This window comes from Ammospiza nelsoni, chromosome 2 (genome assembly GCF_027579445.1).
Source record: "Ammospiza nelsoni isolate bAmmNel1 chromosome 2, bAmmNel1.pri, whole genome shotgun sequence".
NCBI classification, from domain to species: Eukaryota; Metazoa; Chordata; class Aves; order Passeriformes; family Passerellidae; genus Ammospiza; species Ammospiza nelsoni.
The window spans coordinates 59128392-59144244 of record NC_080634.1 but is presented as its reverse complement, the minus strand read 5'-3'; the positions used below and the strand labels follow the sequence as shown (position 1 = coordinate 59144244).

Sequence of the window (15853 nt, the reverse complement as noted above, 5' to 3'; positions counted from 1 at the left end):
ACAGCAAACCTTCTACACTGTCCTGTAGCCTATGGTGTTGTCCAGAGTCACCATACACTGTCTCTTGTCCTGAATCTTGCTCTCATAATGCAACCTCCCAGACTTGCAAGGACATGCTGAAAAGACAGAGTTGGTCTTACTCCAATGACTACACCTAGAAAGCTCCCGTGCTGTTGGCCTATGTTTTGGGAAGCATTAATGATCTCATTGTTCTTGGCCTCTCTGTAAGATAGGAAGGGGCAGGCACACCTTTATGCCAAGTTCTGCCCTGACCAGCAGAAACCCAATTAACAAACATCCCCTGAAGGTGCTCTTGTAAGTACTGAGCATGACTGTGCTGCAGGGCAGGCAGAGAAAGGACAAGAGTGGTGGGATATGTCCGTCCTTTTTTGCCTCTGATTAACAGCCCGTCCTCTGTCAGCTGTAGCAGTGCCAAGGAAGATGTGTCCCCTGCCTCATCCTTGTGCTCAGCACTACCCCTGTGCTCATGCTTACACTGCCCTCAGTCTGCCTGGAGCTGCCCAGCTGCTCAGACTCCAGTTCCAGTTTGTCAAACGGGGCCCAGTTCAAACAGGAAGGTGGCACAGTTTACTTCAGGACGGAAACGTCTTCATTACGTAAAGCCGCAGCCAGGGGAGGATGTATGGCCGTGGTTACTCTTAATCTGACTCCTGACTTGATAATTTATTAAACTAAAACTATGATTTCTAAATTGCAAAGACTGAATTCAAGACAAAAAAGAACAAACATTAGGAGGTGACTGCTGTGGGTGAACCAGGTCAGAGTAAAGGTTCACTAACCTCTTTCATCAGCAGGCTCAGCCCAGCTCCCCTGTGCATCAGGAACAATTTTCTTCCCAGCACACACCACTTCTGGTGCCAAAATGACAACCTATTTTTCTCTTGGCTTAAGAGCTTCTTCTGTACAGAGTGCCTGCCAGTGACCTAGAAACACAACTCTTCAGTCTACTACCCTCACCTTCTTTTTTTCCTGCTCAAATCCCTTATATAATTGGGCCATGCATCACACACATCAGTCTAGTACTTTTGGGATTAATAACATTTTTAACCCAGTGGCATTGCATAACAAGTAAGAATCAAGAAATACAAATTCTTACTGCCAAAGGGTTTTTTTAAAGAATGATTAATATCCACCTTACTATTTCTTAAATAGCCTTAACTGCATACTATAACCAAGAAACTTTTCCAGTTATGTAACAAATTTCTAACTGACACTAGATTTGATAAAAATACACTTTTATGTTCACTAAAAGATGTATTAAAAAGTAGTCTCTCCCCCCTATGTAATCAAACTCTTTCTTTCTTTCAAATTAAATCACACAAGATTCTTCCTGGGGTGGGTGTTTCATGTCAGACACAGAAATCCATTATCTTCTCCTGCTGATGCCATTATTTCCAATGAAAAGTAATTATGAGGGTATTGAGTTTCCTCCCTATTTCTCAAAATCACACAAAAAACTTTCAGATCAGCGAGCTGCCATTTCCCAGCTCTTAGTAATTAACTTGAGTAATTTTGCAGTGTGGTACATTTCATCCAGTGGGTTTATATCAAAACCTCAAAATCTGCATTGATACAATACAGATGAGGTGAGGGAGGACGTTTTTAGTAATGCACTAAGTAGTGAGTGTACCTCCTGCAGGCTTTGGGGGGGATGTGCCCAGGGAATTGGGTTACCAGGCTGCTGATAGCTGAACCCACCTTATGCTCTTGTGCCAGCAGACAAAAGTGCCCTCGCACCGTGCCTGCTCACAGCCTCTGTGCGAGGCTCTCGGAGCCAGATGTATTGTGCCACAGCAGATGTCAGCAGCATATGGAAGAAGGAAGGAGAAAATGATAATCTAAAACCAGGAAGGGTGAGGGAACAGATTTGATGCTAAAGCATCGAAACATGTCTGTTTCGGGGCTCTGTCCTGATACACCACTAATAAAAAAAATCTGTGCTTAAAAAAAGCCCAGAGTCTCAGCATTTAAACCTGGCGTTCAATGGATTTGTTCATAGGATCTCACTTTGCCTCCCGTCTGACGTAGCTCTGCACTGAATTTGAGCCTTTCTGGATGAGACTTGCCTCCCTGCATAACTGCACTGTCTCTCTAGTGCTCCACCAGTCTGGCTCCCCAGTTGCAAGGTGATATTAAAAGCAGCATATTTTTCTTCTCAGTGAAATATCCTCTCTCCCAAGCAATTAAATGTTGTTTATATTTCAAACCATGTGCAAGAGTTGAGATTGTCAGGCTTGATGTTATGTTACCTGAGTCTTGTGCACGGCACATCCCTCATTCTACTGTAACTGCCATCTATTTATTTAAATTTCCAATCTGTGCTCTCTTCAGGGGATAATACAGTGCCTGGCAAAGAAGCAGCTTCTCAATTTTTAAATTATATTTCTTAAAATGAAAAACTGTATGAATAACTTCCCTGTGCTCATAAAGAAATGCTATATTAAAAAGGGAGGTAAATTCCAGGGTATTGTATTTAACTCTCAGATATTTATGCCTCCTTTGCTCAAAATATTTAAAAAAACAGTTATTCAGATATAAAGAAATGCCTTTGTTAAGTGATAGAACTATTTAGCTACCCACAGCAAATCAGACATATGTAGCATTTTAAAGGATCTTATTTTCAAGAAGTGATTTCTGAAGATGATACCATTAGGTACAGATATGCTTGAATTAAGAAAACCATAATGTCTGAAATCCTGCTTTGAAACCCAAATGTCATAAGCACAGATTAAAATGTTTTGTTCCAATGCACCTGACAGAGCAGCATTCCACTTAAAAGGTTCAGCCTATCTCCAGTTGTGCCTTGTTCCGGGCACCACATGACTTAACTGTTTATAATGCACCCAGGAAAACAGATGTCAGAGCATGCAAATTTAAACCTAAATATCTACCGACACATTCCACTGTGCAGTAATAACACATCCGATTTAACACTGAGCAATTAAAATCTCAAAGACACACACAAATACTGCAACGAACCAGAAGAAGTGAAAGTCACTTTTTTCTAGTGTAATTGCAGAAGACACAATATTCTGCTGGTTTTGTCAAAACAAGAACTCAAGGTCTATTTTCAAAGGCTGTTGAAGGAGGTAAATAACATTTACACTTCATTGTAAATGACCTTGGATTCCCAGAGTTCACATCTGTGAATTTATTGAGGTATTTTCTCAAGGAAACACAGATAAGAAGGATCTCATGCTCTTCATGTTACTCATCTTGTTGGAATGCTGAAGCTCATTAAATTTTGAAAATCGAGGCTCAGGCTAATGACATGAATGGCGCAGGAAAAAAGTGTTCATACTGCCAACAAGGAGAGAGTTAAGAAGGACTTCATTTCCAGGAGTAATGAAGATCTTAATAAATTAAAAAAAAAAAAAAAAAAGGAAAAGGGGAAAAGGGAAAGGGAGATACACATAAACAAATGCTGTTTTCTACACACTAATTGCAAAGTGATGAAAAATTGCACTGGTCCATAGTTTCTTTAATTCCCGCTAAAAATTAAGTGTTCAAACCGAGTTCTTTGCAGATATGAAGGGATTCAGGGTAGTCCACAGGGAATGGAGAGTATATTATAAATCCTCATGTATATGAGGCCTCAGATGCAGTGGATTCCCAGTCACCAGCCACTGGAGAACTGATTCCTTTGCTCTGTGAAACTCCACACCAGTAAAGACTACCTGGCTGAAAATTTACAATGAAATTCTGTTTCCAACTGGCACAAAAGTTCCTCTATACTCTCTCACCCACAGTCACTGCTGTACCAGGTAACTTCAGCACACCAGAGGAATGGGAATATGCTGACAACACTGAGGCAAGAGTTTCCAGCCAAGTCTGTTACACAAAACAATGATTTCTTAGTCTTATGCTGCAGTTTGCAGAAAGTGAAAAAAAATATTGTCACCTCTGTTACAGACTCAGTAAATATCTAGACCGCATTAGGGTAGTGGCTGATAAGCCTTCTTCATCTCTGCTCCCCATAAGATTTCCTTGCTGTCAGGAATTTCCAAGGTTATTTTGACAACAAAACTTGCTTGGATTCAGACCAAGTTATCTACATCTGTGGTTGCAAAGCAGTATCTTGGGTTCAGATATGTTTAGTTATTTTGGCTTGCTTTTTAGCTGGTGTTGCTCTGTGAACTTCTGGAGGCACTGCAGGTGCTGAAACCTGCATGTTGGGCACCTGCAGCTCTGCCTCATGAGCTGGCAACAGATCTCAGGAGTCTTTTGAAGTGGGCACCACAGCAAGGTCATGACCTTCCTCAAGAAAACAACTGCAGAGCATCTGCTGAAGAAACAATCTCTCAAGTTAAATCCTGACAATTGCAGACATATTGTGATCCCTCTTTACTTTAGGATGAATTCGCCAGGCTTTTGCAGCAGCACAAATGTGCTCATAATACAGATTCCTGAGATTTTAACTCCAAGTTTTATATATCTGTGTGTGTGTGTGTGTGCATATATGTGTATGTCTATGTGTGTATGCGTACATATATATATATTCTGCTACTTTCATCTGAAGTCCACATTTAAATTGCAAATGTATGATGATGGCTGGACTCAATCTTAGAGGTCTTTTCCAACCTTAATGATTATATGAGTCTATTACATGAACTGCCCCTTGCTAGAGAATTTTCTTGAATGTTGCTTTACTTCTTTTTTTAGGATGTCACAAAGAGCTCGTGGTGATTCCATGTTGCCCAAGGGAGCCTATAAAGTTCAATGCCACTATTTTACAGATGCTGGCTGTGATGCCATAGGAAAGGTAAAGCAGACCAGTGTAACTACTCAAGCCCACTCTGCTTTTTTTACTACCTAGAACAGGGCACAGCTCATGCCCACTTAGAAGAGAGGGATCTTTTCTGCATTCTCCACCCTTACCTATCAGTACAGATCCAGGGCTGGTGTCTTTAATTTCACAACGATCACAGCAAGGCAACTGTTAATTAGCAGAACTTTTAAAATTGCAATATATTATTTTGCTGGATTTTAATGATTTTCAACCAATAAAAAAATAAACTTACCTTTTTTTTTAATTTAAGTGACGTACATTGCTGGAAGTTTATTTCTGGAGAAACAGTTATGCACATAGTATTGGTCTATATTGTGCTAAAATTTTTTTATATTAAACTTGAGCATATATGTCAAGTTCTGGTTAAATTTCCCTTAGGAGAACCAAAGAGTGAATTTGCTTGGAGTAGATTTTAATTAAGTATGGAAACTTCCCATAATGAAAAGAAAAATCCTTCTAAATATAGTCATCTTAAACATCTTGCAAAAACCCACATTCAGTTGCCCCAAGCAATGACTAACCATATGGAAGAAATTGTCCAGACGTCTTGCATTTTCTGGTTTAGTTCAGGAAACCTGTAGGCCTTACTACATAAAGAAAACTTCCCTACAAAAGATTAACTCCTAAAATATTCAACTAAAACCAGATGGATCTAAAACTGGACTGGAAGCTAGGTATGAATTAAAATTTCTTGTATTAGGGCCTCTCTTCTCCTGGTTTATAAACCCATCTGGGTTATTTCACCAATCTACCAGATAGATTGATGAATTATTTTATGGAGAAGTGCATCTGGTGGGGATGAGAATCAGCCAAACTAGTGACTAACTGAGGTAGTAGCAACAGCTAACAGCAACCAATGCAGTACTCAGAGAGACAGCAGGGTGCATCTCTGCTCCACGCTCCAAGGATGAAACACTTTGCACTGTCCTTCTTCGGCTCCCCAAACATTCCTCATAGTTAGAACAGAGACCAGTGTGATGACAGCTAGATAGCCTAAGCCTAATCTCATTAATTCTGAAATAGTGGCAAGAATCACAGCTTCTTGTGACCTGGCACACAGTTAATCAATGTGCTTGGCCATCATGGGGGAAAGAATGCCAAACACAGCTGCTAAACACTTGATGAAAATAAATACAACTCTAAGAGGTGTGAAGAGTTGTTTACTAGATATTTCTTTTATATATATAAATTTTGTTACCATGAATAACTTTATTTCTTTGCTTCTTACTGTTTATGTTAGCTATTAAAATAAAATGAATCCTTGAAGCGCACCCTTGAAAAATATTAACTCAGTAATTGTACCTAGAAAAAAACAAACAAGGAAGCAAACACATACCAAAACACGACACTATCCTGCACAAGTAATTCTAACCCTAAAGAGGGAGTGAATGAAGGGATGGTGTGTGTCAGAGATAAGTTGTGTCAGCTCACGTGGACAATTTGAATGCCAGGGACAGTCAAGTGCATGTGATGGAGTAACCTACATGTCAAGGATTAAAGTAATTTTAAGAATAAGGCCTTTCATGTGAAGAAAGATGCTTGCAACAGGTTGTCTTACTATGAGAGTATTTCCAAGATATATGATGTCAGCAACTTAACAGAAAAAAACCCCTATCTGTAGCATTCTGAAGGCTGTGTTTTAGCTGTTAAAGCACAGGTAGATAGACAGATGTCATGCATTTCCAGCAGGTGGGTGAATGCCATTGCCACTGGCATAGAAATGGCAAAGACAGCCTTTCAGTGGGGGAAAGCTAACGGGGCAAGTAATGAAACACATCAGAGAGAAACTGGCTTCACTGCTCTGGCCTCCGCATGGCTCCTGCTTTTAAGTAATAATAAACTGAGAAGTAGCAAATGCTGCTTACCTTTCAATTTTTCAGCCAGCAAAGCAGCTTCGTGTTCAGAATAATGCATTATTGCCGGAGGTGAAGGAGGGCGCAGTCTGTCTTCTTCCATTTTACGTCTGTGGCGTTCTTCTCTGGCCAGCATTCTTTGTTTGCATTCCCATTCATAAAAGTCATCTCTTGCCTGAGCAAAATCAACATGAAGGCGACCTGAATCCTTTTTGTCTGTGCTAGATCCTAATCTCATGCGGTAACCTGAAATCAACAAGTAGAACTAACTGTTGGAGGATTTATTTGCTCAAATTGCTCTTCATTTTTTCCCCCTTTTCATGTGCAGCCAGGTAAAAATATAGATTAACAGATTCCCACATATCTATGCAATATCTATCAATCACCATGTTTTCACAAGAAGATAAAAATCCATCCACTCATTTTTCTTCACCATTTCCCGCACCACCTATCACCATAGTAGATGAACTGAAAAATCAACCCTAAGGTATGGAACCTTCATTTCTGTTTAGAAATCTCTCAAAATACGTCATTTTTCCACATGATACTTCCAACTTTTAAAAGAACAGAAATCAGATAAACAAAAACCAATTATTTAAAATAGATCTGTTTTAGTCCAAATGGGGAGTCCTTCTTCCACTGATCCCACTGAGATCATGTTCAGTCTAGTGTTTTTCTCCACCCTGCCAAAGGAATTGGAAGTATGGGGAAAGGCTGAACTTTCTAAAAGCCATGACCATAGGTGAATGTGGGAATTGTGCTACATAAACTCTTGTGCCACAAAGAGGATGGTTCCATAACTACAGTGATGTCAGATCTCAAATTTTGACACTTTACAATTGCAACCATTATTTTCAAATTCCCCAGTGAAAATAACCTAGAAGCAAATATAAAACACCTACAAATTAATTCAGTTCATCATTCCTTAAAGGAATTTCTAAAGTAGGGACAGAGAGAGACAAATAGGCATTTGCAAGACTCCTTTCAGGACAAATAATGAAACCTGTTGTGCCTTATCTTTAGGGATACTCTGCATATTTATAATTTGGTCCATGTATCATATTCTAAAGTTAGCACACTGCAAAACTTTAGGCTAAGGCTACACAGCAGTACTAAAGAGTCATGGTCTGAACTAAAACTGTTGACTACTGTCAGAGGTCCAAAAAAAATCTTGCCAAAGCTATAAGAGAAACTTTTTGTGGCCATATTTGGGCACCTGTCTTTTTTCCAACTTTTATTTCTACGGCACAAATATATACACAGAGAAGTTTGTCTAACTTTTAAAATGCCAACTCAGAGAAAGTGTGAGAAAATACAATGCAGAAGGCTTCAAACAGAGCCTTCAAATATGGGTAAAATTAATCAGTATACACAAGATAGCTCTAATTTCTCCATGCCAACATGCAATAGCCCATCAGAGATTTCTCAAATGACAGGATGTTGCAGAGATGAATTCTGTGCTGAGCTGGCACACAGGAAGCTCTTCAGAAATGCACACTACTGCAACCAATGCATAATAACTCCAGGGAGAGGAAACTTCTATTCAAAATGTCAGGAAAAATGGTGTTTGCTGCTTTTGATCTGCAATCCGAGAGAACCTACCTTCCAGTCTAGTGGTTTGCCTGTGGTTTTAAGAGCTTTAGCACCTCACCACCACAGTTAAAACTCAGTTCTGAGCTTCCTCCAGGAATAGCAAAGCTGAGGATTTTGTAGTAGATTAAGCACATCCTTGAAGAAATGTCTATCTAGGCATACTCTGTTTTACTACTGGAAAAACATCCTGCTGTATGAATACAAGGGATTGTCTGTACTATAGCACAATAGCTTCAAAGACATTAAATATCCATATATGTAGTGATCCTTCAAATAAAAAAATAATCTGTGAGCCTTTTGATTTCACATTTTCCTTTCAAACACCTCCTTCAGCTAAGGAGTCTGCAGATGAGGAAAAGATATGACTTTCATTGTCCAGCAAGGAGTGCAAACCCAGTTGAAAAACTTGAGCTAAGTGTTTCAGAGGTCCTTCAGAACTGAAAGGTGTAAAAAACTGCCTTACCAAGGAATGGTTTTGGTAGGTTCCTGCCAATGGAACCTATCAAATCTGGTCTCCAAGATTCAGGAGCTCGGGTGAAGTAAAGCTGGATCTTGTAGGAGTGGCAAAGGAGGGGATGGTTTAATATTTTAAATTCCTCTTGGCTTTCCTTTATCTAGCTTAGAAAGCAAACACCACCCTTTCACCCCAAAAGCTTTTTGTGGCCATATATGTAGCTCTAGTCCCAAGGCATGGAAGGGAAGAGTTACAGATACACCCTATTCAGCATGAAATAACAGAAGCACAGCGTGGGTGACCTTTCAGAACTGGGCTCTGAACTAATGAGGGTGTAATTATATGGTTTTATCCACAGAGGTGTAGGCACAAAGGAGTCAGCCAAAAGGGGTCAGTGGTGCAGCTACCCTGATAACTGAGACAAATGTTAGCCCCCTGGTCCCCGCCAGTTTGGCGTGCCAGCTGCATTCCTCACACACTGCTTGCTCTGTGCCAGAACAGCATTATCAGCAATGAAAAGGACACTGCCAAGGTGCCAGGTCTCGTGAACCTAACATTAGATCTCCCAGCTGGGCTGCACTTTCCAGGAAGACTCAATCTCTCTTCCTCTCCCCCCGCTGTCTTTCGCCTCCATTGGCGGGAGCACAATAGTTATGGGCAGAGACAGAAATACAGCACTGCAGGAGGCAAAGCCCTTGTGGACTTCAAGGCCCCTCACATAAGCTAAATAAAGAGCTAATGAAAAGGACTGTGCATCTATGGGTTTTGTGTGCAGTGACAAAGCTAAGTTATATTAAAGTGGCCCTCACTTTTGAAGTAAATGGGAAAAAAAACATGAACAGTGTACATTGCAGTAGCACTGGACAAATGGTTCCCTTTGGGAAACCAAATTAACAGATTTTGGAAATTTATCATGAATCACATTAAAAAATGTGACCGCTTGTTTAACACTAAAGACTGAAGGTGGTCAGCCAGCCAAGTGATTTCCACCAGCACAGAAACTTAGAATAACCTAGCTAAGAAGGGACCTTGGATACCACCCAGTCCAGAGCAGGTGGTATCCTGCTTCAAAGTCAGATCAGAATGGTCACAGTTTGGCATCTTTCCCTTAAGAAAAACAACAAATGCCTTAAGGATGGTTGCTTGCACCTTCATATACTGGGCTTCGCAGACATTATGGTACCAATGACCCGGCCAGTGAAGAACAGACTCCTTGATGGTTTGATAACCAGAAGGACTCTGCATGCACAACTGGCAGGCTCTGTTTTGTACATGAGATCCTCAGGCACCCATCTGTGCTGGAAATTTTGAGCCTCAAGGCAGCTGAGAGGCTTGGTTTTTTCAATACCATGTCTCCCTATTGATGTTTGAGGGCGTTTGAATGTATAAGAGAAACACCTGGCACTGCCTCCCCTTCATGCATGGACAATGAATTTTTTTCCCCATTTCTTTGCTCAGGGCTGCAGCTAGCATTAACTTTGTGCCTGGCTTGTCATTTTTAATTTCAGGTTTGCACACAGTGGAAGACGAAAAGGCTTTGGGAACTTGCCAAGATCCTCACTTTAAAGGAGCAGAAACAGGAAAAGTTAATGAAAGTGCTAAATAAAAATCAAACAGTATTTTCATATCACAGGTCTAGTCCAAACTCCATGGCTTGACTTACCTTTGAGTGTTGCTATACTGGACACCAGCCAATAGCTGAGGGCTAACTGGGGATCTAGATCAGAGTGTTAATGGTGATCAGAGAGAACTTAAAATGAAACAAGTAAATGGTACTGAAAGGAAACCCACGGGGGGAAATATCAGTACAGGAAAAATGCACACATGGGCTTTTGGGGTATAAACAGGTCTGTCTTCAGACACCTGTTTGTCCCATATATTCAACTCTGGGGCCATCAATATTTGCAGGAGTTACCAAATTTTCAGCCAAAAGATTGAAGTACATACAGTTTTGAGAAAGAGCTTTCTCATGGCCTGGTATGATGATTTTGGAAAGTCTTTTCTTTGGGAGATCAAAATACATCTTTAAAGGTTAAATGAAACCTAGCCTTCCTCAAGTTGACATTCTTATGATAGTCTTCTACCCATCTTCCAGTCTCCCTTTTCATACACGTTTACTTGGGAGTACAAAGGGAAAAAAAAACTCCAGTAATTAAACTGCTTGATGGATTTTGTAATCACTTGCTCTATTCTGATGATAAGCATGGAATAAATGTAAAACTTGATGAGATTAGATGGGATAGATAGATAAAACTGATTAGGTAGACAAAATTATCATTATACAAGAAATATCAAAAGCATAACTTTCCCCTAACATAACACACATATTATATTTGTATATCTCTTTTGTCTCTTACAGGGAAATAAAATGCCTCAAAAATATGCTTTGTTCCCACTGTTTCAGAATATATTATGTTTGAGAATGGAATAAAGACTGGTAACCCTCCCCACCCTGTATTTCAGCACAAGAGAAACATGCCCTTGCCTAGTGCAACCCCTCCCTGGGAGTGGTGGGGGACAGTCAGGGCTTCATGTGTCGTCTGCACTGTTCAGCAGCCTTGGTAAAAAGAAATGGAACTCGCCTACAGAGTGCTCCTGCATTTCTTTCTCATCTCTGTCAGTTGCACTGGCTCTTTCCCTTGTCTGGCTGGAGACAGTAGGTACAACACTTTGGAAGAATGAAGAGCTGTGGAGGAAAAAATGCATGGGAAGGGAGGCTGCGGAGCAGACGTAAGAGGAAGCACAGGCAGCAGCATGACTGTGATGGAAGGAAACAGAAGAAGGAATGATGCACCAGGAACTTGGAATGAAATTTGCAAAAAATTCAGAATGAGGAAGCATGAGGAAAGCAATCTTTCACCTCCATCTCTACTAATGTCCTGCCTTCTGAGTGAACACTCTGGTGCTGCTGAGAAGCATGAAACTGAGCTAGAGGAACACTGGTTCTGGCCCAAGGTGGTAGCCTGTATATTTCTGAGCTTTTCTTTGCTCTCTTTTTTGCCACTGTTTTCTTTATCATAATACAGTAATACCAGTTCCAACTGAATCTGGTGTGCCCCTCTTCTGTTCTGTCACTAGGGTCCCCTAAATAGAAGCTGGAAGCTGGTAGATGTGCTGCTGCTTGTGATGCCTCTAATCTGCTGCAATGATCTACAGCATTTTGGAAGTAACATGAATAAACAAATAAATGAGAAGCATGGAAATCGGGAAGAGAGGATGGGGGAGGCAGGGCCGGAAGAAGTGAAGTGAAAATAAAATAAAATAAAATAAAATAAAATAAAATAAAATAAAATAAAATAAAATAAAATAAAATAAAATAAAATAAAATAAAATAAAATAAAATAAAATAAAATAAAATAAAATGAAGACAAATCTGGGGTGGAGTAAAGATCTGGCATAAACCTGAAAATATAGCAATATTTCAAAGAAATCTTTACAAAGAACCCCATAAAACTCATTATTTTCTGTAGTTCTTCAAACAGTTATTTAAAGCAAGCAGCCAAGTTAGGAAAATAAACCTCAGACAACCTAAAAACACTAAGGAAAACCTTTGAGAAACAAAGGAGCTAGGTTTTTCCTGATGACATCCATCCATCCATCCATCCATCCATCCATCCATCCATCCATCCATCCATCCATCTTTCTTTCTTTTTCTTTCTTTCTTTCTCTTTCTTTCTTTCTTTCTTTCTTTCTTTCTTTCTTTCTTTCTTTCTTTCTTTCTTTCTTTCTTTCTTTCTTTCTTTCTTTCTTTCTTTCTTTCTTTCTTTCTTTCTTTCTTTCTTTCTTTCTTTCTTTCTTTCTTTCTTTCTTTCTTTCTTTCTTTCTTTCTTTCTTTCTTTCTTTTCTTTCTTTCTTCCTTTCTTCCTTCTCTTTTCTTTTCTTTTCTTTTCTTTTCTTTTCTTTTCTTTTCTTTTCTTTTCTTTTCTTTTCTTTTCTTTTCTTTTCTTTTCTTTTCTTTTCTTTTCTTTTCTTTTCTTTTCTTTTCTTTTCTTTTCTTTTCTTTTTCTTTCCTCCCTCTCTCCCCCTCTCTCTCTCTCTCTCTCTCGTTCTTTCCCTTCTTTCTTTCTCTCTCTCTCTTGCCCCCCCCCTCCCTTTCTTTCTGTATTTCTCTTTCTTTCTCTCTCTTTCTCTCTATACAGTTGATGGCGATTTGAGAGACAGCTTGTTTCCAGCTGGGGAAGCTTCCTATGGACACCTACAGGATGTTGAGGTTCTGTCCTTATTGCTAAACAGAAGATGGTCAGGGTTGGAGCTCAGAGAAGAGTCCTGGGCTGTTAACTCTCTCCCAGGCTCAAAAGGATGGTCCCAGTGGGTGCTTTGAGGTCACCTAACAGAGTTTGTGTAAGTAAGCCCGTCTGGGCCAGCTTGTCTTGGCCAAGGAGCACTCCCTGGACCTTGTTTATTCAAGAACACACTGTACATGGGTTGAAAGTCTTACACCACAATTGTCAGGCAAAACAGTGATTTTGAGTCTCTCCAGGACCCAGAAAGATGGATGATCCAGCCTGTGGAGTGCAGACAAATACATATAGTGCATGGGAGCCAACTCAGTAAGGTAAAAAGGACTTGTTCAGCAAGTCAATCCTCAAATGATAGAAATTAACCTTAAGAGGACACTGACAGTCACAGAAGCCAAAAATTGTGAAAGCAGACTTGTTTTTCATCTTTTTGTCTTATTTTTTTCCCCTGTGAATTAGAAATTGGGGGAGGAGGGGGTTGTTTCCTTGTTTTTTTGTTTGATTTTGGGGGTTTTGTCTGTTCCTTTGTTGGAAAGCAAGGAGATTCTGAAATTTTACACCCTGTAATTTCTGCAGCACTCATTGTTATGGGAGGCAACAGACGCAGCCTACAGATGGGGCTCAGAATCTAACCCATGCAGTAGCTGAATACATGCATGCATAAAGACAGACTTTATTCAGGCTGCACCACAAATCTATAAAAATATGCCAGTGAAATTGCCAGCCTATCAGAAAAATTGGCACTGGAAAACAGCAGAGTTCCTGGCCTGTTGCCCTCCTCTTTCCACAACCTGTGAGCAAAACTACATAAACCTGTGTAAATCGAAAATAAGATTGTTCTGTAGTGAATGTCAGGATCTGTTGCGTTGTTGTGGCATGGCAGGGAATTGCTCCCAGGTAAGTAACATACAACACCATGCATGAGTCTTGGCAGACAGGGAGAAATAACAGAATTGCCCCTTGCCACTTCATGCTTCAGCCGTTGAGTTCAAGAAAGACTTGCTGAGATAAAAGCTAAGAAAACAAGCAAGCATTAGCATCACAAAATACAAATGAGAAGCAAGAAAAATCCATTAAAGAATGTGAAGTACCAGAAAGGTAAATGGCTTTATCAACCATGAACTCCTCTGCAAAACGGATGTGACAAAAATTCTTCTTGCTTTTCCGAATTGCCGTTATATCTCCACACTGCTCAAAGACTTCCTGAATAATTTCCTCCGTTGCGTTTTCTGGTAATCCTCCAACAAACACTGTTTTACACCCAGGAGGTCTCTCTCTTGTTGAAGGTGGTGGAAGATCTAAGTCAAAACAGAAATCACATTGGAATACAAAATTTGTCTTTTGATCCATTGGCTCTACTCATCCCTTTAATCAGTTCTGGGCAGCAACAGTTACCTGACAAAGCATAGAGGGAGAAGCAAAATAATTGAATATTGCAGAGATTATCCAAAATTGACTACTTGAATCTAAACCTTTTCAAGCTTCAGGTGGTACTTCAAACATTTATTCCTGCCACTGCAGGTTGTTCTCCAGGACAGACAGTGTGGCCTAAAAGGGTCTTTCTCCTCCCTGTACAGCCACACAAAATGCAGAAAAATATTCTGTTTCAATGCAGAGGAGCTTCTGCACCTGATTGGACCCTGAGCACAGATCTCAGGCTCTAGTGCAATGCATTCAAAGCCTGAACTGCACCATCTCTGGCTCATACCCATCACTTGCCACGCTCACCATGTGTGTGGGCTGTGAGCAAGCCCATGCTGCGTACACCCTGTGCACTTGGACTGGACACCTTTCCCTGGTATTAGCATAATTTCATTTCTGTCTCAGTGTACAGGAGCACAGCAAACAGAAAAACAAAGTGGGAAACACAGCAAAGTGACAGCATGATGAAAACACTCTGCCGGTTATCTGTTTTGTCTTGTTGCCAGATAATGGAGCAGACGGCAGCACAGGGGAAGGATAACCTCATTGTTTACAAGTGCTCGTGAGGTGGAGTAGCTAAAAATGCTACCTTCATGTACACAGAGAGAGAATTTATACACACTTATATCGGAAAAACTATTAAATTTTTGAAAGCAGTATAAAAAATAAAAGCTATCATAACACTTCACCTTGTTTATACACAGTGAAAGTAATTCTCTAAGAATGAATATCACTAATATTACTTATTTTTTTGCCCTTTAACACAGTAAAGGAGGTTGCAACTTAAAGTGTATATATATATATATATACATACATACATACTCACATACATAATCAGTTTGATTAAACTGTGATCTGGAAGCTCTGCAAATCCAGAGCTCCTGAATATTTGCTCAATGTTTTCATTTCACAGTGATATTGAAAGTCACTGGTATCATGGGTCTGAAACTCATGGAGCCAACACTCAAAATCAGAGTTTGTGCCTGAGCTGGTATCTGAGTGGGAAGAGTTTTCCCTTTGCACAGTCACATTGGGAACAGGAAGGAACCTGGTCCCTGCTTTCTAAAAGAAAAAGGAACTCATCTGTCATGTTGAACCTTTTGAAAAATGGCAGGAGAGAAGCTGTAGCCCCCTTTCTCTCCATGTCCCTCAAAAAGGGACTGTAGAGAGGCAGTTTGGGGTGCGAGGTACTGCACCCCTATAGTCCCTGTCCAGGGGCACGAGCCTGGACTGGTCCCATCTAACTACAGGCATCTGAAGGGGAGCACAGAGATGAACAGCACCATATAAGCTTTATGTTTTGTAACATCCTGATCTACAGGAAAGACAGGTATATACTATGAGAAGTGTAGATCTTTAGGCTGCTACTTTTCTTTAAGTATTTTTCTTTTCTAAAAAACAAGCTTCACAGTTTTTTATATGATCTTACAGAGGTGAATAAGGATGCACTTATACCATACCATGTTTTATACACACAATAGAC

General features: G+C 40.1%; 1 protein-coding gene across 6 annotated transcripts in view; it reads right to left on the bottom strand.

Moving 5' to 3' along the window:
- Nucleotides 1–15853, bottom strand: part of ENOX1 (ecto-NOX disulfide-thiol exchanger 1) — a 360949-nt gene that overhangs the window by 86869 nt on the left and 258227 nt on the right. For all 6 annotated transcript variants that reach the window (XM_059466701.1, XM_059466702.1, XM_059466706.1 and 3 more), the window contains 2 exons: nucleotides 14040–14246; nucleotides 6676–6909 (listed from right to left, as the gene is read on the bottom strand). In XM_059466701.1, coding sequence (XP_059322684.1) covers nucleotides 6676–6909; nucleotides 14040–14246 — 441 coding nt within the window. The remainder of the gene's footprint in view (nucleotides 1–6675; nucleotides 6910–14039; nucleotides 14247–15853) is intronic.